This window comes from Telopea speciosissima, unplaced genomic scaffold, assembly GCF_018873765.1.
Source record: "Telopea speciosissima isolate NSW1024214 ecotype Mountain lineage unplaced genomic scaffold, Tspe_v1 Tspe_v1.0021, whole genome shotgun sequence".
NCBI lineage: Eukaryota > Viridiplantae > Streptophyta > Magnoliopsida > Proteales > Proteaceae > Telopea > Telopea speciosissima.
The window spans coordinates 275,554-299,906 of record NW_025317357.1 but is presented as its reverse complement, the minus strand read 5'-3'; the positions used below and the strand labels follow the sequence as shown (position 1 = coordinate 299,906).

The window sequence follows — 24,353 nt, the reverse complement described above, 5'->3', positions numbered from 1 at the left end:
ATCTCCTTACCTGGTCAAAATTGTCTGACATTTGAATTTTTTATTTTTTATTTTTTATTTTTTTTTGGGGGGGGGGGGTGTGGGTGTGTTCCTGCATAAGGTTAATGAAGATTTAGCCTTTTTGTTTCCTCTTTATGTGTACTTCTCTTTACTGGTTATTGGACTTGTCAATGTCTCTTCCATGTGCAAATTCCTTCAAAGTGGTGTTGGTTACATTAGATGATTGTTTTACAGGTCAGCAATCATGCTTGATGTGATTGCAGTCAGTGCACTTATAATATATATAACCCGTGTGGTACTGGGTTACAAACAGACATGGGATCGATATCAAGTTAGCTCACCACCTTTTGCTTTCTCTTCTTAGTGGGACTTTTCACTTTCATGAATAAAATTGCCCCTATGCTCATATTCCCGTTATGTTTATTTTTGTGGTACTTTTATAGCTTCTTACATGGAATTATTACAGCTTCTGGTCAACAGAACACTCTATGAGAAAACTTTAGCTAGTGGCTTTGGCTCAGTTCATTTTCTTTTGGATGCTTCCGAACAGCAGCAAGTAAGCAGACTCTAATAGTTTTATTTCTTGTTTACCTGAAAGCTTTTGGGTCCTTTTGGATGCTTCTGAACAGCAGCAATTGAGCATACTCTAATAGTTCTATTTCCTTTTGACCTAGAAGTTTTGCAATCTGAAGCTTTTGTTTGTTTCCCCATTATGCCTGTAACATTTTATGCAGTACAAGGAAGCCATTTTAGCATATGCACTCCTGCTCCAATCTGGAAGTGATAAGGTTTTTTCTTCCCAATTCTCCCCCCCCCCCTTTTTCTCTTGCTTGTTTTCTTCTTGTTCTCTAGATACTCAGAAATGGATGTCTTTCATAGAATACTTCTTGACTGTTATGTGTGATAAAGTTGGTACCTTGATGCAAATATACCTTCCTTTTTCCAGGTAGTAACCTTTATTCCCACTGCTTGGGTTAGATCACCAATTTTATTCTCATTTAGGCTCCTCTCTTTTTTTTCGATGTAAAATTACTGGAAGTAAAATAAAGTAACTTATATATAGTTACTCCCATATTATGTTTTACATTTTTACTCACAATATAGTGGGCCTTGCTGTTGAACTGTACGCCCTTATGTTTTATTCCAATGAAACAATTTTTATACTGAAAACTTTTATTTTCTTTGCTTCCACCCATTTTATTTCAAAACAGAGCCTTAACAAAAAAAATTATAAATGATCCTAAAGCATGTAATAAGTGATTACATTATTTGTCTTGAAGCGAGTCTTAGTGTGAGGTTGTTAATCCCTAAGATCATTGGTGAAATTTACACAGTTTTCATCTAGGACCATCCAGTGAAGCAATCAGATGGTATCCTTCTTCAAAAATTAATGTTGGCATTGCAAAGCAAAAATACCAAATTGGATATGTGTGAAGCAATTTAGTCAAATCAATGAAGACATAGGGAGTAGAACTTTTGGATCCGAAAGAAAAGAAGAAACCAAGATGTGATCTTTTTTCTTTTCTTTTTTTTTTTGGGGTGGGGGGGGGGGGGATGGGGGCGCTACAAAATTCATTACATACACTTGGAGTAGGGGGAGGGGGTGATGCAGTTGCACTAGCCTGGCTGGACGAACGATATCCAGTTTGAAAGCCCAGTCCAAGGAGAACCAGGTCTAAAATTGACCATCAGTTCCAGTAAGGATCGATTAGGAATTTTAGTAAAGTTTGGGGGTAAATACCAAACAATCCGTAAACACAGTACTTACGGATAATTTAATAATTTCAGAAGTTAAAAGTACTGCCGTATGGTGAACATGGAATGGCAAACCAGGATGATAACATCCTAGAATACAATCAAATTAAGCTGTAACTCTAGGATAAGAAACGCTCAATCCTGGTAAGTAAATCTAACAGAACTCTAAGTGCCATGATAGGTCTGTGATGTAGGGGATTACCTAGAAGCTAGGGTTCCTACATGGGTTGCATAATAGGGACAATAATGAGTATACACTCAAGGGACCGTAGGTATGAAATGGGATGGACAGCAGCATATACAAGCCTACATGAGTTAATGAAACAGAAAATTTTATTGTAGCAGTGAACAATATAGGTCTAAGCAACATGCATCAATTCAACAAACACATGGTAGGTAACATGGGGGTGGGGAAGCAAGAACAAAAATTACCAATATCAAGTGCAGAGATCTTTCAATACTCTAAAAAGAACTCATGCTATAACCAGTCCTAGGCATGCATTCCAATAGAAAATAAGACATAAGCAAAGTATGAAGAAGATGCATAAAGTTTAACAGCAGTATAGGTAAAAACAGATTAGATACTAACAATGGTTCAAGGTTCCAAATTAGGAATCACAACAGGGAGGGGAGGGGGAATGATGAGCATGCATTCAAGTAGGGGGGAATGGGCTAGAGCAGATAATGAAACAAACAGAAAAGAAAGAAGAACAAGGCAGGTTCGATTGTGGGGGGAAAGAAAGAGGGAGTGGGGAAGAAGGGAAACAAATAACTTAACCACTTACCTGCTGTGCTGCTGTAACAAAGAAGGAGAGAAGAAGAAGAAGAAAATCCATTTGGGGGGTTGAGGGGAGAAGATGCTCCACGCAAGAGAGGAGAAGGAGACCCAAGAGCCAATAGCTTGTTTCCTTTCATTTCTTAACATTCAACATTACATGGCCGAATGGCCTGTACACAATAGAAAATTATTGGCCTCCCCTTGGGAAGACCAACACATAGGGAAACACACCCAACAGCTGAGTTGTTTCCTAAAAACTAATGGAGCACAAGTTCCAAGAAGTCCACTAGTCAACTTAAGGGGCTGATCCAAGTGGGCTTGGGCCTAGACCAAAATTATAAAGAACCACAAATTGAACCAAAAACTGAACCAAAATTACATATGACCCAAATCACAATAAAAGATTAAAATTACTTAGGCCAGCAAAAGTACTCCTGTTCAGCACCACAATCCATTACGAAAGCAATCTCCGTCCAACCAAAGTGAACCTGATCCAAGCTGAAGATGTCTGCGCAGTCTTCGTTGGTAAACTCTTCGAAAGTCTTTAGGAATGGGACTGATGTCCCCATCAACTCTCCCGGGCTTTGAAGAGTTCACCTCTGGTGAATAAAAACTCAAGTAGCGCTCAAGCATGTCGGGGTTGAGCTGTCGAAACTCCTCGATAGGAATCCAAGTGCAATCAATGTTCGGGCGATTACGCCACTTAACTAAGAACTCTCGGGTTCCTCCGTCACGTGAAGAAACAATCCTTTCATCAAGGATATCCTCAACTTCTTCTGTTCCTTTAACATTTTCGGGCACAGGAGGCAAAGGGGTGGATGGAAGTGGAGGGGCAGGGACTGAAGTGTCATCAACAATGAATGGAAAGTCCTCAAGGTCATCGGGGTAGAAAGGAGCATCAGTAGGGGTGCTGTGGTAAGGGGCAAGATCTTCAACATTGAAGATGTTACTGATTCCCATATCAGAAGGTACTTCCAAGACATAAGCATTAGCACTTACCCTTTTGAGAATTTTGAATTCCTTTGGAGAATCTTTGTGGCTTGATTCTCACCGTCACCATATCACCTTCCTCAAATGTTTGTAGTCGTCGACGCACATCAGCCTTGGACTTATATTGGTCATTACTCAACGCAATTCGCTACCTTATACCTGCATGCAAGTCATGTATATGCTGTGCAAAAGACTTGGCTGACGGGGAGGTTCTAGAGCTAGACATGGCTAGGATAAGGTCAATGGGTGCCCTGGGTTGGTAACCTAGACAGACCTCAAAAGGAGACATATCAGTAGTCCTATTCTTAGAGCTATTGAAAGCAAACTCTGCTTGGGTGAGGATTCTGTCCCAACCATAGTTCGAGAACTCGTTTCGTTTCGGTATTTCGAGCTGACCGAAATTTCGGATATTTCGGTCGAAATATTGTATTTTTTCTGGTATGTTTCGATAGGTCATTTCGGTGGGTTTTAGGCCAAGTTAAGGCCTGGAACTTCATGGAAACCCTATTTTAGGCTATATAAACACATTTAAATGTTCAAATTGCAAAAATAGTCACCCAAAATGGTGTTTTGGATGTGCACCATTGATTGGCAACGTACGGTCAAACTCTAATGTATAACTTAGTTAATTACACATTTACACATACACATTGTACATTAAACAAGTAAATTGACTTGGAACTAAGTTGGAAACATAATGACTCAGAAGTTAAGTCATAAATCATAATATTAAGTACATAAGACATCAAGTCAATAACAAGTTAACAAATAACAACTTAAGAGTTAAGATTTAAGAAGATGATATTAAACATTCCAAATCACAATATGTCAATATCCCCAATAATCCCCTACAAGGCTACAAGTCAAGTAGTCAACTAGTCATCATTCATCTCAAATGTTTACAAATTTGCTAATAATAACTACTCCGCCGTCCAGGATCAACCCCACTCATGGTTCGCTGGAGCCGATGTGTATTGCTCTCCAACTGTAGGATAAATGCATGCCACGTCATAGTCTGGGAGAAGAAGCGAGTGTAGTCATCCACAGTGGCCATGTAAACTCCATCATCAACATGCTGAAGGTAACCTATCCTAGGATATAGGTCACCAAACTGTGAAGAAGTACTACCCACTGATCCACTATGATATGAGTCATATGACGGCTCTGGGAGCATGTACGGGTTGTACGGCTGCGGCTGGTAGGTTGGGTAGCCAGTGTAGGAAAAGAAGTCATCCATAAAAGACGATCCACTATATCCTTGTGAGTGGGAGTCATACTCAAAACTGGGAATGGATGGAGAAGATATAGGCTGCTGCCCCCAAGGGTACTGCCCAGAATACCCTTCACCACATGGATGTGAATGAGATGAACCATGCTCTGATTGTGCTGGAGATGGACTGCTGTCTACGTGAAAAGATGGGGCACGGAAATGCCCACTCGATCTATTGTCTCTATCGCCAATACTCAATCCACCAACAGAGCCAGATAGGGCATCAATGTCCATAAGCTCAGCCTGCCTACTAGTACCACTACCACGACCACCAGGACGGGACTGGCCACGCTGCTTTCTCGAGTAGGTCGAGGTGGACGATGTGGGCCGTGTGGCTGGTGTGGGGCCGGTGGGGGCACGGATTGCCTCTTGCTGCTCTTGTACCACAAACGGGACTCGAGTTCCCTCACATGCTTGACCACCATCACCATCATCATCACGTCCATCATTACCTTCATCATCACCTCCATCATCACCATCTCCACCAGGACCACCACCACCATCTCCACCAGATGACATAGACCAATCTTCATCCTCCTCATCAACACCACCAGTAGACTGGAACGGTATGGGTGACGTGTCCCGTGCATGTACCTCACCCTCTGCAGCCATGAAGTCATCCACATCAGCTTCTATGTGTTCAGCTATCATGGGGTCAGGTCTACCTCCAGGCTGATCTAACATTGGCTCACCTCTATCCCTCACCCAATCAACAATAGGATCTTCATCATCTGACTCCACCTGGAAAATGTCGGCGAGATCGATATTTTCCCTGATACCCTCTTGTCCCATGCGTATGTGTTGCATCTTCAACCTCAAATTATAATGCACATACACTAAGTCAGAGAGACGTTCAGAACCCAATCTATTTCTCCTCTTGGAGTGGATGAGAGAAAATGTACTCTTCAGGAGAATTCCCAGCTAGATGTTGTTTGAGTCTAGTGGCACCACCTCCCAAAAACTGCATGTGACAATAGTTGCATTGGGATTTTCTTTTCTCCCCATCAATTGGAGTGCCATAAAACCATGCAATGTCACCCCTAGTGTGCCTGGGTGTGCTCCCCTCCCCCTGGGTATGGGCCGGCTGCCTCTACCCCTCTTGCCTCTGGCTCTGTCGTTTACCACGGTTCGTCATAATCAGACTAGTTTACTGTTGCATGAATAAAAGACAATTCATTAATCATTAAAGCACATCAATTCTTTTAGTTTAAATGTTTAAGAATTAAGATTTAAGAGCACCAACACAAGTATATAAGTATATAACTATTTAGTATTTTTCCCCTAACCCTCATATTTTTCTCATATTTAAAAACAATTTTTAAAAATATTTTTCAAATAAATATTGGCCTAGCACAACAAAATCGAAAAGATATGTAAATGGGCAGCAAATAAGAAGTATGTACAATTTACTTTTATATTTTTCAGTAATTTTAAAACAAAAACCTCATATTTTTTCGTATTTTTTGCTATTTTTTTGAATTTTTTATAATTTTCGAAAATTAAAATAATTAATTATTAGCAGAAAAATATTTTTGACACCATGAGGCCATAGATTGACCAATGGTGTCTAACATATATTTAATTCATCACCATACAATATACATAACCCCTATTATTTTTTGATTTTTTTTGTAAATAAATCCAATTTTTGAAGTAGAAAAATAAATAAATAATATATATACCAAAAAAAAATTTCGACACTGAGAAGTCGTAGATCGGTTTCCGGTGTCTAACATATATTTATTTCATCACAAACAAACATGTTGATCAAGCATTTCCCTAAAAAAAATCAATTTTGAGAATATGGTTTTACCTGAAATAGTGGAAAGGCTTCACAGATGTGCTAAGAAGTTTGTTCTCCAAGTGATTCCGGCGTAGATGCGGCAAAGATTCAAGTGGGAAGTGGAAGATTGAAGAAGAAATAAGCAAAAACCTTCAAAAACCAAGCAAAAGAGGAAAAATGCTCTCTGTTTCTCAGTCTCGGTCGAAATCGAAACATGGTATTTTATATAAAGCATTTTCTCGAGATTTTTGAAATCTCGCGAGATTTTGAAAAAATCTCGAAAAATCTCGAAATCTCGAGAATTTCGATCGAAATTTAGTATTTTTTTTATTCGAGGGGTCATTTCGTTTCAAGGGGGTCGAAATCTCGATCGAGATTTCGCGAGATTTTGAACTATGGTCCCAACTCTTAAGATACTCTCCAACCAAACAACGTAACAAATTTCCAAGACTCCGATTGATGACTTCAGTTTGACCATCAGTCTGGGGATGGAACGCAGTGGAGAAACGGAGTTTAGTACCCATCATCCGCCATAAGGTTCGCCAAAAGTGGCTTTTGAATTTGACATCCCTATCTGACACTATGGTTATAGGCAGACCATGATACTTGACGACCTCATTGAAACAAAGTTTGGCCACGTTGGATGCATCAGCAGTTTTTGAACATGGGATGAAATGTGTCATTTTGAAAACCTATCCACAACCACAAAGTTAGAGTCATGCCCCTTTGAAGTTTTGGGAAGACCAAGCACAAAGTCCATGCTAAGGTCTTGCCATGGAGCATGTGGCACAGGAAGGGGAGTATACAAGCCAGTGTTCTTCTTTTGTTGCTTGGTAGACTGGCATGTGTGACACTGACTCACAATTCGAGAAACATCCCTTTTCAAACCGGGCCAAAAGAATCTATCTTCAACAAGAGTGGTGGTCTTTTCTCAACCAAAATGTCCAGCGACTCCTCCAGCATGCAATTCCCAAATCAAATAATCCCGAAGTGATGTCCTGGGAATGCATAGTTTGACCCTTTTAAACAAAAACCCATCCTTTAGCAGGAAATCCGAACAAGCAATGGGAGGATCTTGATTCACTGAAGTGAAAATCTCACTAAAATCAGGACAAGTAGGATATTGGTCCTTGATTTGCTCAAACCCTACTACCTCAATGCTCATTGTTTGGAGCAAAACATTAGTTCGGTGCCTAGCACTCATGTGCTTGAACAAGATATTGACTCGACTCAACGCATCTGCTGCAGTGTTCTCAACACCAGGTCTATGCTTGAGTACAAAGGTGTACTCTTGAAGAAATTCAACCCACTTAGCGTGCCTTTGATTGAGCTTTTTCTGGGCACTTAAGTATTTCAGGGCCTGGTGATCTGAAAACAACACGAACTCTTACGGTAACAAATAATGTCGCCAATAGCGCAGGGATTGCACAACCGCATAGAATTCTTTGTCATATGTGGAATAGCGTTGCTTGGCCTCATTTGGCTTTTCACTGAAATAAGCAATCGGGTGCCCTTCTTGTCCTAAGACACCACCTATTCCGACACCAGAAGCGTCACAATTGACTTCAAAAACTTTGGAGAAATCTGGGAGACGTAGGACTGGTGCCTCCGTCATCAATTTCTTTATCTCCATAAAGGCCTTGGCAGCGTTTTTAATCCATTGGAACTCCTTCCTTTTCATGCAATCTGTGACAGGAGACATGATGGAACTAAAACGATAAATGAACCTTCTGTAGAAGGTGGCTAAGCCGTGAAAGCTTCGCACCTCGTGAACATTGGTAGGCTCGGGCCATTCAACAATTGCTTTGATTTTCTCAGGATCAGCAGCTACTCCTTGAGCTGACACAACAAATCCTAAGAAGATAACTTGAGTACTCATGAAGGTGCATTTCTTGAGATTGACATAAAGTTTAGCCTTTAGTAGCACCCTAAAAACTTGTTGTAATTGATCCAAGTGGGAAGACATGGTGGTACTATAGATGAGGATGTCATCAAAGTAAACCACTAAGAACTTGCCAATGAATGGTTGAAGCACTTAATTCATAATCCTCATGAAAGTGCTCGGTGCATTGGATAAGCCAAAGGGCATAACTAACCATTCAAAAAGTCCATCCTTCGTCTTGAAGGCTGTCTTCCACTCATCCCCGGGTCTAATCCGAATTTGGTGGTACCCACTCTTGAGGTCAATTTTTGAAAAGATGGACGACCCCGCCATCATATCCAACATGTCATCAAGTCTAAGTATAGGAAACCTATACTTGACAGTGATCTTATTGATGGCTCTACTGTTGATCCACATTCTCCAAGTGCCATCCTTCTTAGGTGTGAGTAAAGCAGGTACTACACACGGACTTAGACTATCCTTTATGAATCCCTTTTGAAGAAGCTCATCCACTTGTCGTTTGAGCTCGAGATGTTCTTTAGGGTTCATACGATAGTGGGGCAGATTTGGCAAAGATGAACCAGGAACTAGATCGATTGCGTGTTGGATTTCACGCATTGGTGGTAGCTCATCCGGTAACTCCTCAGGGAATAGTTGTTCAAATTCCTTCAACAAGGGTTGCATTTCTTTAGCAGCCTCAATAAATTTGCTTGATGATTCAGCTTTACTTGGCTTGGGAACTAGAGCATAGATAACCCCCAACTCTTTACACTCACTCTCAAACTGCTGTTGATTTAGAATGTTGAGTGTTTTCTTTGGAGCTTGCTTGGAGGTACTACCCTTGTGTTCGGGGACCTTTACTTCCTTGGGTGCACTAAGTGTTAGTCTAATCTTTTTCCCTTTAAATTCAAAGACATAGGTGTTAGACTTCCCATAGTTTGTGACATCTCGGTCATACAACCAAGGTCTGCCTACAATGATGTGGGCAACGTCCATCTCTAGGACATTGCACCAAACTCTCTCCTCATAGCCCGCAAAATGCAAAGGGACTAAACACCTAAAAGTGACAGGAATAGTAGATTGATCGACCCAAGTGACTTTGTATGGCTTTGGATGGGCTTGAGGTTTGAGTCCCATTCTAGCCACTGCACTTTGAGAAACCACATTCATGCAACTTCCACTGTCAATAGCGACACGGCAATTCTTACCCTGATGACAGGTGTAAGTGATGAAAATATTGGTTCGCCGCTAATCATCGTCGCTTTTGGGTTGCAAGACCATGCATCGAACAACACCTAATCGGGAGGTATTGCTCTCCTCTTGTTCTTCATCAGAAATGATCTCATTTAGATTGTGATCCTCAAACTCTCATCTTAGTTTTCACTCTAGTCTTCCTCTTCAAGATTTTGGTTCCCAACATAAAGATTCCTGTTGGGGCAATCTCTGACACAATGGCCAAATCCTTGACACTTAAAACATTGTTGTTGACCATTCTTTTTGGGTGCTGCACCCAAAATGCCCTTATCCTTGTTGTTCTCAAACTAATGAGGAGGGTTGCCAGTTGTCTTAGAGAAACTTGAAGAACCTTGAAAAGGCTTTTTGGCATTTGAATCTCCACTTTGGAAATTCTTCTTTTGAGGAAAGGTCCTCATGGATGACTCAAGTTCCAAGGCAACTCTAAAAGCCTGATGGACATCTCGAACCATGTGTGGTGCCATGCGTGTTTGAATGTCTGAATTGAGTCCAGTAAGGAACCTGGAAAGGGTCTGTTCAGTATCTTCACGAGTACGGCTCCTGATTTTCAGTTCATTGAACTTGCTCATGTACTCAGTTACAGACAACTTTCCTTGCCTATGGGTGTTCATCTCATGTAGAAGTTGAAGCCTATAGGTCATAGGCAGAAACTCCCTTTTGAGTCTCTCTTGCATTTCCACCCATGTGGACACAGGCTCAATTCCTAAGTTCTGCTCTTGGTATTCTAGTTCTGTCCAGAAATCTTGGGCTGCTCCTGTGAGCTTGATTTTGGCAAATCGGAAGCGAACTTCCTCAGACATTTCATAGAAATCAAAATATCTATCCATTTGCCTAATCCAATCCAACAAGACTTTGGCGTCATTTTGCCCATCATAGGAGGGGGCTTCAACCTTGACCATTCTCCTAATGTCAAATTCTCGGTCTTGGGGTTCATAGAATTCCTCATAATTCCTTTGAAAATGATGCCCTTAAGGTCCTCGACCTCTTCCTCTACCTCAACCACGCCCATTGCCTAGGAAGTTATCCCTATACCTATCATGATCATCAATGTTACGATCATGCTCTTCAAGTTCTTGTTGGGTAACTTCTTGTCTAGGTCTGTTACCTTGAACAGTGTGGTCCTATCGCATGGATGTTTCCACGACATTAAGTCGGTCTGAAATTTCTTGGATAACTCTTAAGGTTTCTTCATTCTGTTTGAAGATCCTTTCTAATTGTTCCGGTGTAATGGTAGAGCTATTGGAGCCTGGCATGTTTTGGTATGTTCTACCACTCCTGATGGACATACAAGGGATCAAACACTTAGATTAGGACTCTCAACAACCTAGGCTGGAACCAAAAGGATAGAACTATGGCAAGGTGTGGGACAAATTGCCCAAATGTAACAGCAACCTAAGATAGCTTAAACACAAGCTCTGATACCATGTTGATGTAGGGGATTACCTAGAAGCTAGGGTTCCTACATGGGTTGCATAATAGGGACAATAATGAGTATACACTCAAGGGACTGTAGGTATGAAATGGGATGGACAGCAGCATATACAAGCCTACATGAGTTAATGAAACAGAAAATTTTATTGTAGCAGTGAACAATATAGGTCTAAGCAACATGCATCAATTCAACAAACACATGGTAGGCAACATAGGGGTGGGGAAGCAAGAACAAAAATTACCAATATCAAGTGCAAAGATCTTTCAATACTCTAAAAAGAACTCATGCTATAACCAGTCCTAGGCATGCATTCCAATAGAAAATAAGACATAAGCAAAGTATGAAGAAGATGCATAAAGTTTAACAGCAGTATAGGTAAAAACAGATTAGATACTAACAATGGTTCAAGGTTCCAAATTAGGAATCATGACAGGGAGGGGAGGGGGAATGATGAGCATGCATTCGAGTAGGGGGGAATGGGGTAGAGCAGATAATGTAACAAATAGAAAAGAAAGAAGAACAAGGCAGGTTCGATTTTTTTTGGGGGGGGGGGGGGGAAGAAAGAGGGAGTGGGGAAGAAGGGAAACAAATAACTTAACCACTTACCTGCTGTGCTGCTGTAACAGAGAAGGAGCGAAGGAGAAGAAAAAAATCTATTTGGGGGGTTGAGGGGAGAAGATGCTCCACGCAAGAGAGGAGAAGGAGACCCAAGAGCCAATAGCTTGTTTCATTTCATTTCTTAACATTCAACATTACATGGCCGAATGGCCTGTACACAATAGAAAATTATTGGCCTCCCCTTGGGAAGACCAACACATAGGGAAACACACCCAACAGCTGAGTTGTTTCCTAAAAACTAATGGAGCACAAGTTTCAAGAAGTCCACTAGTCAACTTAAGGGGCTGATCCAAGTGGGCCTGGGCCTAGACCAAAATTATAAAGAACCACAAATTGAACCAAAAACTGAACCAAAAAAACTGAACCGAACTGAACCAAACTGAACCAAAATTGCATATGACCCAAATCACAATAAAAGATTAAAATTACTTAGGCCAGCAAAAGCACTCCAGTTCAGCACCACAATCCATTACGAAAGAAATCTCCGTCCAACCAAAGTGAACCTGATCCAAGCTGAAGATGTCTGCACAGTCTTCGTTGGTAAACTCTTCGAAAGTCTTTAGGAATGGGACTGATGTCCCCATCAGTCTGCCACTGACTATTTACAGAAACAGAACAGAAGTACATACTGTGCAACATATGGAAGATTAAACAGTGTATGGAACCAGAAATCAATAGATTTTAACAACAGAATGTTAATTGACAAGTATGTAATATCCTATATGGCCTTTAAAGACCCCATTTCAACTTAATTTAATTATAATAGTTTTTCCTCAAAATTGCATAAATTATTGGTTTCCTGTCAAATTTCTTCAATCTGATCATGGTTCTAAGCGTGGTTCCAGCCATTGTGCTACTCTAGATTTTATCCTAGACACTGGTTGCACATGGAAGGGGGGGTGGATTTTATTGAGCAGCCTGTATTTTGTTCTGCTCTCATAGTGTCTCAACTTTGGTCAGATTGTGTTGCCTGGGATTGTTTATTTATTTATTTAGTATACTTTTATTTTATTTTTTGGTTTCCAGAATTCAGGTCAAGCGAGTTTGTCTCAACCTTTGGAGTACTACACCAGATTTTACTATCTATTCAGTTTTTATTAGTTTCATCATGAAGTGTTTCTTTCTTTTTTGCTTCTGTATTCTGTAAAAGTGTAATAAAGGTGAGATGCCAAAGCATTGATGAACAGGGAGGGGTTTCTCCAAAAAACTACAAAAATACAAATTTCTAATGAACAGGGTAGTGGTGCCTTTTAATCATCCATCTAGAGGTAGGTGGAGTTCCTTTCCTTTCCTTTCCTGAAACCTTAAGTTCCAAGGTTTTCAGAGAAAAAAATTTTGTTTTCTTAGCTATTACAACAACAAAAATTATTACTCATATTAATTGAAATTTCCAATTTGGTTTCAACAAGTTTTCCCGAGTTTTGTCTACATCCAGAGAACCTCCAGATACAGGTTTTTCGTTACAAATTTGCACTGCTCGTGCATATGATTTAGCAACCTTGTGTATTGTCTTGGAACATTAGTTGTGCTATTTCTATAAGTTTTTTTTTTTCCTTGGATAAAAGTGATTGGTCAAATACATGGGAATAACTTTGGATGAGCAACTAATTTTCATCTGTTGCCCACTGGTTATTAGTCCGGTAAAATACTGTATAGAAATCACAAACCATTGTTGGAAATGCAGGTAAATTGCCGTTGGACTGTTGGGAATACATGTGAGAGATTCATACATGAAAAGTTCAAGGAAAAGGTACAAAAAGAACATTCTGCTAATGAAGCCAACTAGATGAACTCGATAACATTGGGTTGAACTGTATGCAGATTGAAATGCCAGTTGACAAGGCCATGGATACGCTTCTGAGGTTGGGTCTTGTAACAGAGCAACCTTTTGATGGGTACTTAAAGCTGCAGGCTGTTCCATGTGTCAAGGCATATAAGGCCCTTGAGCAACGTTGGAACAGCTTGATTGGATTAGGATAAGCACATTTTGCTGGCTTTTACAGGTACGTTAATCTAATATAACCTTTGATGTATTTTTGTTTGTGAATCAACTTCGAAAATTCATGTCATATCAGGTTGTTTAATTGCCTGCGGTTTTCCATTGCCTGATTTTAGCTTGTTTGATTTCAACAGTTTCTACATGGCACATGTGTATGCTAATGCAGGGACACTAGAATCTAACAATGAAATAAACTTACATCTTGAGGAATTTCTACTTGTGCTTTTGAATGTGAAAGTAAACAAGTTATGTGGTTAATTGGCTGCTGTTACTGTAACTAATCCTTCACTAAAAGTAAGAAATTCCGCATATTTTGACCAATTTAAGATGAAAAATGGGGTTGCTCCCTCAGCAAAACTGGGATAAAGTTGAGCCAAAAGATCCCGATTCAAGATAAATTCATGAGGAAGTGGGATTTCTTTAAGAGAAGTGTGGTTAATGGCATATTATTCTCAATTGCCTGGGTTTAGCTGATTTGGACGATTTCTATATGGCCTACGTTAATATCAGATGAGGACACAGTACTAACTCTTTTTTTTTTGAGGTGGGGTTAGGGGGGCAGTGGGAGGGGGGATGCAGGGTTATAGAAAATAAACTACAAAATCACAAACATCTTAAAGACTCTCTCTCTCTCTCTCTCTCTCTCTCTCTCTCTCTCACACACACACACACACAGTGCGTGTATGTGTTTGTGTTTTCATGTGTTCACATTTGTTTATATATGCATGCATCAGCGTAACATGTGAGACTGTAAAAGAAAACGAGAAAATGCTGGTCTGGTATTATATATAGGGGTGAAAAGTTGGCCGGGTGGCTCATCTAATTATGCCACATGGAAGGATGTGGAAGGATGATGTGTAAATTCTCCCATGTATACATATACCCTCTTGGTAATCTCAATTTTTTCAATCCTTTATTTTGACACTTGGCAAACTCTCATTTGGGCTGAAACTTGACATGTGAGCAGGGTCTCTTGGGTTCTACCTAATCAAATATTTTTTTTGGTGAATAAATAATTCATTACCAAAACCCCGAAACAGAGGGAAAAGGGAGGGAGGAATACACAAGGGAGAAAAGAGGGGGGAATATACAAAGCCTCAAGCCCTAGGAAGAACGGACAAGAGGCTGAAAATGAGAAACAGATAAATCCCATGAGACAACAATATGCTTGTTCCTTAGGGATTCAGTGAGAGAACTATGAGGTAACATGTGGAGCCCGAGCTAACGTCAATGTAGATGGCTTTCCAAATCATATCAAGAGAATGAGAGTTGGAGGTCCATCTGCAGCAAAAAAGAACCCCAAACTGAAACCATCAGGCCCCGGAGCTCTGTTGGTTTTAAGAGAACGAATGGCTGCCACTATTTCCTCTTCTGTAGGAATGGCCTGCAAGGAGGAGAGGTATTCACTTGGGATGAATTTGTTGAGGAGATGATCAAGGAATGGCCCAACCATTCGAGAAGAGTCATTGAAGATCTTCTTGAAGTAATTTGCTACCAGATCTTTGATGTCCTTTACACTGTGGACAAGGGTTCCCTCAGACTTTGTAAGTTGTTGAATGGAGCTGATGTTTGTTCTAGACTTCATGGATCGGTGGAAATAAGAAGTGTTAGAATCCCCTAAATCTAACCACTTGATTCTAGCTTTCTGCCTGGCAAAACTTTCTTCTTGAGAGAGGAGAATTGTGAGCTCGAAGGCTGCCCCTTTTTCTTCTTCCACCAAAGAAATATTTAAATGATCAGTTTGAAGCCTGCTTTGAATGGTTGAGAGCTTGTCCCTGCAGTCAAGCACACGTTGGGAGATGTTTCCACAGTGGAGAGAGTTCCAATCCTTGAGAGCACATCTGACATTCCTTAGATTTCTAGCAATGGCAATAAGGGGGAAGAAAATGCTTGGACTGGCTTCTCCCAAGCTTCCTTAACAACAGTGGGAAGGAAAGATGGATGAGAGGACAACATATCAAAATATTTGGATGGTTTTGGGCCAAAAGAAATGTAAGGCTGAATGAATAAAGATATGGGGCAGTGGTCAGAAATACCTGGATTATCATAAGTGGCATGGGATGAAGGATAAGTAGAGAGCCAAGCTTCATTCACAAGGATTCTGTCAAGCTTGCAAGCAATACGGGCAGTACCAGCTCTTTTGTTGTTCCAGGAGTACTTTGGGCCAGACCATCTCAAGTCACAAGAACCAATATCCTCTATGCAAGAGTTTAAAGCATCCACTGATTCCATATCTAAAGAGTCACCTCCTTGCTTCTCATGGTCATAACGAACCACATTAAAATCACCTCCCAATCCCCAAGGGAGAGAGCCAATCTGACCAGAGATGGTTCTAAGATCATTCCAGAGAGAGAGCCTTTCAGAAGAGGAATTTGGAGCATAAATGACTGAAAACAAAGAGCTGGAAAGACCCAAAGGGTCAGAAATTGAGAAGAGAAAGAGATGGTGGAGATTTTGATTTTTTAGGATCCCAAATGACCCAAATACAACCATTTGAGTGGTGACAGTAATTGGACTGTAAAGATCAACCCGAGGCTATGGAGTTTGAGATTTTTGGGGCATTTGCTTCTTTGATGTGAGTCTCAAGAAGGCAGCAAAAACTTGGATGATGGAGCTTAATGAAGGCACGAACAGCAGACTGTTTGGAAGGGGAGTTGAGACCCCTGATGTTCCAGAAACCTGCTTGATTCATTGGGAAGAGGAGGATGGGTGCAACACAAGCCCAAGGGGGCTGGGGATGGTTTTTCGAGCTTGAGAGGAGCTTCTGTGGCGTCTCTGGAAAGAGTGCATGCAATAACAGTTAGAGGATCTTTTGCTGTAACGATATTCAGGGGATAAGGAGGGTGGGTTTGTGGGTAGTCGGGTGTAGATTGATGGATAGTCCAACAGTTGAGTGGAGGCAACTAGTTAGAGGCTGAGTGGAAGCGGTTGAACCAGAGATGGTTCGAGAAGGGGGAGAGGGGTAAGTCACAGGCGAGAGAGGAGAAAAGGTGGAGGAGCCCACCTGGGGAGTCATGTCACAGTTTGTAAAAACATTCGAAGCAACAGGGTTTATAGTTCCTTGAGGAATGGAAACCCTTTGCATCGAAGGCGACAAAGCAGAAGAGGAGGAAGCTCTCAGACTTGCAAGACCTCTTTCCACAATCAGCTTTCGAAGGTCAACCAAAAGAGAAGTAGTGCGATGGCGACGTAACGGGGGCTCTTTGGAGGAAGCTTTCTCGATCATCAACACCGAGGAATCAGGGAGCAGGTCTTCAACATCAGATAACAAGATCGCAAAGCGATTTTGTTCAGAGGGCAAATCAAAGCCATGATGGTGACCATCGGTCCTTCATAGAGGGGATTTGGTTGTCGAAGGAAAATTTTTCCGATGCTTAGGCCGGCGGTTTCTGGCCCTACTTCTTCCTCGAGTTTGAAGACTTTGCGCCAGAGATGGGATTTGTTGTTGAGGCTCATCGGCTGAGAGGATCCCCAACGGAGCTTCATTGCTGTGAGCAGGAGGAGGAATCGAGTCATCATTTGGCGGTTCCTTGGGAGCACAGAGACTTGAGTCGTGACCAAACACTTTGCAATGGATGCAATGGGGTGGTTTCCATTCGTAATGCACATCTTGTTCAAAGGAGAAGTCATTCCCATCATTGACCTTGATGAAGGAGGGAAGAGCAACCTCAGCTGAAACCTCGACGCAGATTCTGGCGAACGCTAAACGATCCTTTCGCATGGTTCTAGCGTCGAAGTAGAGAGGAGTGCCAATGACAGAGCCCACAGTGCTGAGACCATCAGTATACCAAAAATGAAGGGGAAGGCCAAGTAGGGATATCCAAAGGGGGATAGTAGATAAATCCACCCTGTTCAGTTGTAGATGGCGATTCCAATGTCGAAGAAAAATCTGCTTCTTCCCAACTTGCCAGGGTCCTCCTTCGAGGGCTCGAGTCTTGTCCTGAGCATCAGAGAATTTAAAAATGAAAAAGCCATTATCAAGGAGGGTGGTTTGAAGGTTTCCCTGAGGGCACCACTGCTTAGAAAGGGACAGTTTCACTATATGGAAAGGAGGCCTGGAGCCCAGGAAGTGGCCTACCAGGCAGTTGTCCCCCAAAGAAGTGCTTCTTCATCAAGTAAACCAGGGGGCAGAACGCATATTTTGAGGTTTAGTCCAGAGCAGGAGCGATGAATCGAAGGGAGAGTCCATCACGGGAGGGAGGAAGACCAGGCTCAAAAAGAGCTAGATGGAGGGATCTAGGAGGCAGGGGAGGGGAAGAGGTCGAAGGGATGGACATCTGAATCCGGCGGAGAATACCGGAGAAGAAGTTACAGGAAGGTATCAGGGCCAGGAAGGAGCATCATCTTGTTACACTTTTTAAGTGAATCTTTTTGTGATCACTGTCTTAGTCCTTGTTCGACGCACATTCTTATTATTTCCATCTTTGGACTGGTCCAGTGTTTGCTTCTTCTTTTGCCATCCAATAAACTCCTGGGTCTTGTTGGATTTGGAGGTTTGGATTGTCCAGCTAGGTACATAAGGGTATCATTATCCGCTTCAGAGATACCTGAGAAGAAAATGTGGGACTTCAAAAGATTGATGTTGTCTCAAAGAAGTGAAGGGAGGACATAATGGAAGAGATAGAGGAGGGGGAGGCCTTGAAGAAGATCATGAGATTATCAGCAAAGGCAAGTTGGGTGAGCTTGAGGGCTTTGCATTTGGGGATGGGATAGATGAGGAGTTGGTCAGTTTTGGACTGAATACTTATGGAGAGAACCTCGACGACAAGGGAGAAGAGGAAGGGGAAAGAGGACAACCGATAGGGGAGCCATTAGTTAGGACAGAGAAATAGTTAAGTTTTAATGTAAGGGAAGCAAGTAGGAAAGGAAGAAGAGATTGGAGGAGGAGGAAGAAGATGGAGACAAAGAGAAAAAGAGGAGTGTATTTCAGTGGGAACTCTTGTGTGATGAGAGACTTCTCAACACACCTAAATAACTTCATTACTAGATAAAAGTAATTACATTCAACTCCCTAGGGAGGTAAAAGATAATAAAGGATAAAAAACAGAAATTACATAAGGAGGAAACTAGACAATAGGCTAGTTCCAAAAGTACCCTTCTTCTTACAACTCTAACACTCTCCCTCAAGCTGGAGAATGAATGTCATGCATTCTCAGCTTGCATAGGAGGGTACCAAACTAAGGAGAGGCAAGAGCCTTGGTGAAAATGTTTGTCAGTTGATCACCAGTTTTCACAAAAGGAGTACAAATGCAGTCAGAATCTATCTTCTCCTTGATGAAGTGTCGATCGACTTCAATGTGCTTGGTTTGTCATGTTGCACTGGATTGTGAGCAATACTGATGGCAGCCTTGTTATCACGGTAGAGTCTCATAGGGCCTTTAGTGTCAAATCCCTGTTCCCAAACTAGTCTTTCCAACCATATGAGCTCACATATTCCATGAGCCATAGCTCTAAATTCTGCTTCTACACTGGATCTAGCTACAAGAAGTTGTTTTTTGCTTCTCCATGTAACTAAATTTCCTCCCGCAAAAGTACAATACCCAAAGGTAGATCTCCTGTCTGTGATGGATCCAACCTAATCAGCATCAGTGAAACCTTCCACTTTCAAGTGATCATGCTTAGCATATAGCAGCCCTTTCCCTAAAGAAGACTTCAAATATCTAAGAATACGATACACAGCATCTAAGTGGCCACTCTTGGGGGCGTGCATAAATTGCCTCACTACTCCCACTGCATAGCAAATATCTGGGCGTATCATAGAAAGATAGATAAGCTTTCCCACTACCCTCTCATACTTTCCTGCATCAACAAGAGAGGGACCACAAGCTTCTCCTAATTTGTGGTTCTGCTCAATAGGAGAGCTTGCTGGTTTGCAGCCTAACAGCCCTGTCTTTGTCAACAAATCAAGAACGAACTTCCGTTGGCATATGTTGATTCCTCTCTTGGACCTTGATACTTCAATCCCTAAGAAGTACTTCAATGGACCCAGATCTTTGATTTCAAACTGTTGAGCCAAGTAGATCTTCAGTTTATCTATCTCATTGTGTCATCTCCAGTGACCACAATATCATCAACATAGACAATAAGAGCTGGAATGTTACCATTTCCCTGCTTGGTAAAGAGAGTGTGATCAGTTTGACTCTGGGAATACCCATTCTTCAGAATAGCCTGTTGGAACCGCTCAAACCATGCCTTTGGTGACTGTTTGAGACCATATAGTGCCTTCTTGAGAAGACAAACTTTCCCTTTAGCTGAAGGCATGTTGAAGCCTGGTGGAGTTTATAGACCTTGGAAGAGTCACCTACCCTATCAAATATCTGGGAGACACTATCCCAAATTGCCTTGGCAGTTTCTTTTCTCATAAATCTTCTCCCAATCTCAGGCTTCATGGAGAAGATTAGCCATGTCATGACTGTAGAATTTTCAGTCTCCCATTTCTCATAGGTAGAAGAGCCAACCTCTGGGGCTTTAATAGCACCTGTAATATACCCAAGCTTCCCTTTACTCTTAAGGGATAGCTTCACTAAATGTGACCAATCCAAGTAATTAGTATTGTCAAGCTTAACAGTGGAAATCTGTGGATGTGAGTTCTCATATACAAGCTGAGAAGCTGTTGGAGTGGGTTGTGAATCAGCTGAACCAAGCCCAGAAGTTGAAGACTCACCCATCTTGTAGGGGAAGAGACACTTGACCATAAACTAGGATACCAATCCAAATGGGGAGTACATACTCAACCCAAATAAGGACTCCAACACAAGCAGAATATTCCAGTAAGGTAGAGGTGAATTAAAAAACTGAACAGAACTTGACTCCAGCATTTTCAGAAATAAAGAACAATTCAAATCAGTGCCAAAACCTCAAATAGAGGTGTCCATAATCACTCCACAACAGTAAAAAAAGCCCATGATGCTCAAAAAGAAAGAGCAAGAAGATTCCAGTAATATCGGGTTTACCTGGGCAGAGAAGAACCTTCACGAAACTGAGTTATACTCATATGCAAGCAACATCCAACAAGGGAGAGCATAGGAGGCACAAAGAGGACCAAAAAACGATGCTAGTGAGCTGCTTCAAGAGCCAAATACATGCCCAGATGTAGACAAACCAGGGACTGCAACAGAGAGCTGGCGAAAACCCTAGCAAAATCGTGGTTGCCTTCAAAACTTCATGGAATCTTCAATGTAGCTCAAAGAGCCCTTTTAATCACTTAAATAGGTTGAATAGAACCTATCTCATACCATTTCAACAAGGTATTCACATAGGGACCTCTTCCTTAGAACCCCTTGAGTTCTAGGATTCCAAAGGAAGGGAAAAAAAATAGAAACAAGAAGGCTAACCCTTAGCTCTGATACCAAGTTAAGTTTTAATGTTAGGGAAGCAAGTAGGAAAGGAAGAAGAGATTGGAGGAGGAAGAAGAAGATGGAGACAGAGAGAAAAAGAGAGGAGTGTATTTCAGTGGGAACTCTTGTGTGTTGAGAGACTTCTCAACACACCTAAATAACTTCATTATTAGATAAAAGATAATTACATTCAACTCCATAGGGAGGTAAAAGATAATAAAGGATAAAAAACAGAAATTACACAAGGAAGAAACTAGACATTAAGCTAGTTCCAAAACTACCCTTCTTCTAACAACTCTAACAGAAATTGGAGGTGAAGACGCAAGAGCGGATCAATGGACGAAGACAAAGGGGAAGGACATCTGAGTAAAAACATCACAAAGGAAGTCCCAACGACGAGAGTCGAAGGCTTTATGGATGTCTGTTTTCATAAAGGCTGCCGAGGAATGGGATTTGCGGTAAAAAACATAGACAATTGCTGAGCAAAGGAGGATATTATCAAATATAATTTTGCCCGAAATGAAGGTCGATTGGTTAGGACTGACTAGGGAGGGGACCACCAATTGGAGCCGATTGGCCAGATTTTGGTAATAAATTTGTAGAGGAGGTTGCAAAGAGAGATGGGTTTGAAGTCAGACATGGAGGAAGCACCATCCTTTTGGGGGATGAGACAAAGAAAAGTATGGTTGACTCTAAGGATTTGACTGTGATTGAAGAAGAAGCTACGGATAGCTTTGATGAGGTCATCTTTAATGATATCCCAGCTAGCAGTGGAGAAACCCATACTTAATCCATCAGGGTCGGAAGCTCGATTGGGTTTATCGGGAGGACCGCTTTAAGAACTTCTAATTGTAGAGAAGCAAGAACGTAGGGGAGACAAATTTGTTAAAGAGATCAAAAGGGAGGGGAGAGGATGTGGAGGGAGGGCAGAAAAGGGAGGAGAAGAAGGAGACGACTTCCGTCTTAATGTCATGGACGGAGAGGAGGGGGTGCCATCTCGAGCAAGAAGCATGGGAATAGAATTGGAGTTGGTACGGGCTTTGAGGGAACGGTGAAAGTAAGCCATATTGGAATATCCAAGCTCAAAGCCATTTGTTGCGAGATTGTTGGCGGAGAAACCCCTATTCTTGGGAGGCTAGAGAAGAGAGTTCCGTGGAGAGCCTTTTCTCTTCCTCAGCCAAAAGGGGGTTGAGCATATCAGATTGGAGGTGAGTTTGGACGAGAGAGAGGCTAGAACGACACAAGGAAACCTTGGAGGTGATGTTTACCAAAAGTGAAAGATTTCTATATTTTGAGAGCTCTTTAACGTTTTGAAGCTTTTTTGCAAAAGCAAGGAGGGGGAGGGAGTGGCAGTGGACAGGTTTATCCCAAGCCTCTCGGATAATGGAGAGGAATTGGGAGTGGGCCACCCACATATCAAAGAATCTAAAAGGCTTTGGCCCAAAGGAGTGTGGCTGAATGAAGAGAAGGCAAGGGTTGTGATCGGAGACACCGAGGAGAAGGAAATTAGCATGAGAGTAAGGGAAAGAAGAGAGTCAGGCTTCATTGAAGAGAGTACAATCGAGTGTGCAGTTAATACAATCGATGCCAACTCTTCTATTATGCCAAGTGGGAGGAGAACCCAACCACCTTAAGTCGTTGATGCCTAGGTCATCAAGGCAATTAAAGGCATTAATCAACATGAGGTCAGGGGGACTACCACTTAATTTCTCATGGCTAAAATGGACTACATTGAAGTCACCACCCACACAACAAGGGCAAGAGTCAATGCTAGATCTAAAGAGGGTGATGTCTGGCCACAAAGGGATCCTATCAGCAACTCGGTTAAGAGCACAAACAACAGTGATGAAGAAGCAAGAGGGGGAATTGGGGAGGGAGAGTTGAAGGTAGAGGAATTGGGAGGAAGAGGAGGAAATAGAGATTTGGATTTTAGAGGTGTCCCAAAGGATCCAAATGCGACCATTAGGGGAATGGTCATAATTGGAAAGGACCAAGAAAGGGCTATCAAGGAGGCAATGCGGGAAGCATTTTCCTAGAACCCAGGTTTCGAGAAGGCTCAGAAGCCACAATGGGAAGATTTGATGAGAGCTCGAATATCGACGTGCTTTGCCAGGGAGTTTAGACACCGGACATTCCATATAGAGCCGGTGGACATGGGAAACACAAAGAATTAGAGCACAAACCAAGGGAGGAGGCTTTTATGCCTACGGTAATAGGCAAAAAGCGAAGGCAAGGGGAGGGGATCCTATCGAGGGGCTACCAAGGGGGGAACACTGGGGTGGCTCGGCCGAGGGATCACCAGGGGAGGACATTGTAGGGGGGCTCGGCCAAGAGACCACAAGGGGAAGGGGATCGCCCAAGGGGAACCACTGGGGAGGTGACACCAAGGGGATCGAACCCAAAGAGGAAGAACTAAGGGCAGGGCCTCAACAGACATGGGAACAAGCGAAAGGGAAGGTGAAGTGAGAGGGTCAGATTGAGTGGGAAGGATCGAGTTAGAGGGGGTTAGACTCTGGGTGCAATTGAAAAGAGAGGTGTTGGGACGGGGGGTTAGGTTGCGGTTTAAAGGGGAACCGATTCCAAGATGGACCGAAAGGGTTAGTATGAGGAGGTTTGGGCTGGGAGTTAGGGTTTCGGGCAGTCGGGGAGACCAGGGTTAACAAGGGATGGGGGAGAGGTTTGACTAAAAGGGGGATTAGGGAGGAGGGGAGGAAGGCGAGAGGACATCGATGGTAGGGGTGTCAATGGGTCGGGTTGGGCCGGGCCTACCCTAAACCCTAACCCAACCCTAGAGGCCTTAACCTAAACCCTGACCCGACCCGACCCGACCCTGCCAGGGCTAAGAAACCCTCAACCCAGTCCCGACCCTGCCAGGGTTTTTCCTGACCCAACTCGGCCTTGATTGACCCTGATAGGGTCGGGCAGGGTCGGGTTGGCCCTGATTGACCCTGACCCTGACCCTGATTTTGTCTGTAATCCCATGTGCCTTTAGGGTTTTTTTTGTCTTTTGTTTTTTAATTTTTTTATTAGGCTATATACCAGCTGCGCTACTGGCTCCTCCATTCCCCTCTCATTTTCAGTCACGTAGTAAGAGAATCCCTATTTGGTTGCCATGCTATAAAGAAATGGGGAGGCAGAGCTAAACCAAAACCCCTTGCCCAAAAAAATAAGAAATTCGTTATGCATCACTATTTATTTGTTCATGCAGGTAGCACAGTTACTCACGTACATACATGAGGATTGCAGCCTACATGC

At 42.2% G+C, this 24,353-nt stretch overlaps 1 protein-coding gene across 3 annotated transcripts; it reads left to right on the top strand.

Moving 5' to 3' along the window:
• The first annotated feature begins 174 nt into the window (after positions 1 to 174).
• Positions 175 to 24,353, top strand: LOC122647308. 3 transcript variants are annotated; one of them, XM_043840732.1, is made up of 6 exons: positions 175 to 331; positions 467 to 556; positions 735 to 788; positions 13,447 to 13,512; positions 13,584 to 13,765; positions 24,307 to 24,353. In XM_043840732.1, exons 1-5 carry the CDS (start codon positions 245 to 247, stop codon positions 13,740 to 13,742), a joined length of 456 nt encoding a protein of 151 aa, XP_043696667.1. In that variant the 5' UTR covers positions 175 to 244; the 3' UTR covers positions 13,743 to 13,765; positions 24,307 to 24,353. The 3 variants fall into 3 exon arrangements, with proteins under 3 accessions (XP_043696667.1, XP_043696666.1, XP_043696668.1); XM_043840731.1 differs by lacking the exon at positions 24,307 to 24,353 and having other exon boundaries at positions 13,584 to 13,854; XM_043840733.1 differs by lacking the exons at positions 735 to 788; positions 24,307 to 24,353 and having other exon boundaries at positions 13,584 to 13,854.

Bases quoted from the DNA above. Each gene is read 5' to 3' on its own strand.
- LOC122647308 (XM_043840732.1), top strand. From the start codon at position 245: ATGCTTGATGTGATTGCAGTCAGTGCACTTATAATATATATAACCCGT. The intron at 789-13,446 runs GTTTTTTCTTCC...TTGGAAATGCAG, and splicing joins TCCAATCTGGAAGTGATAAG to GTAAATTGCCGTTGGACTGT. The intron at 13,513-13,583 runs GTACAAAAAGAA...AACTGTATGCAG, and splicing joins ATGAAAAGTTCAAGGAAAAG to ATTGAAATGCCAGTTGACAA.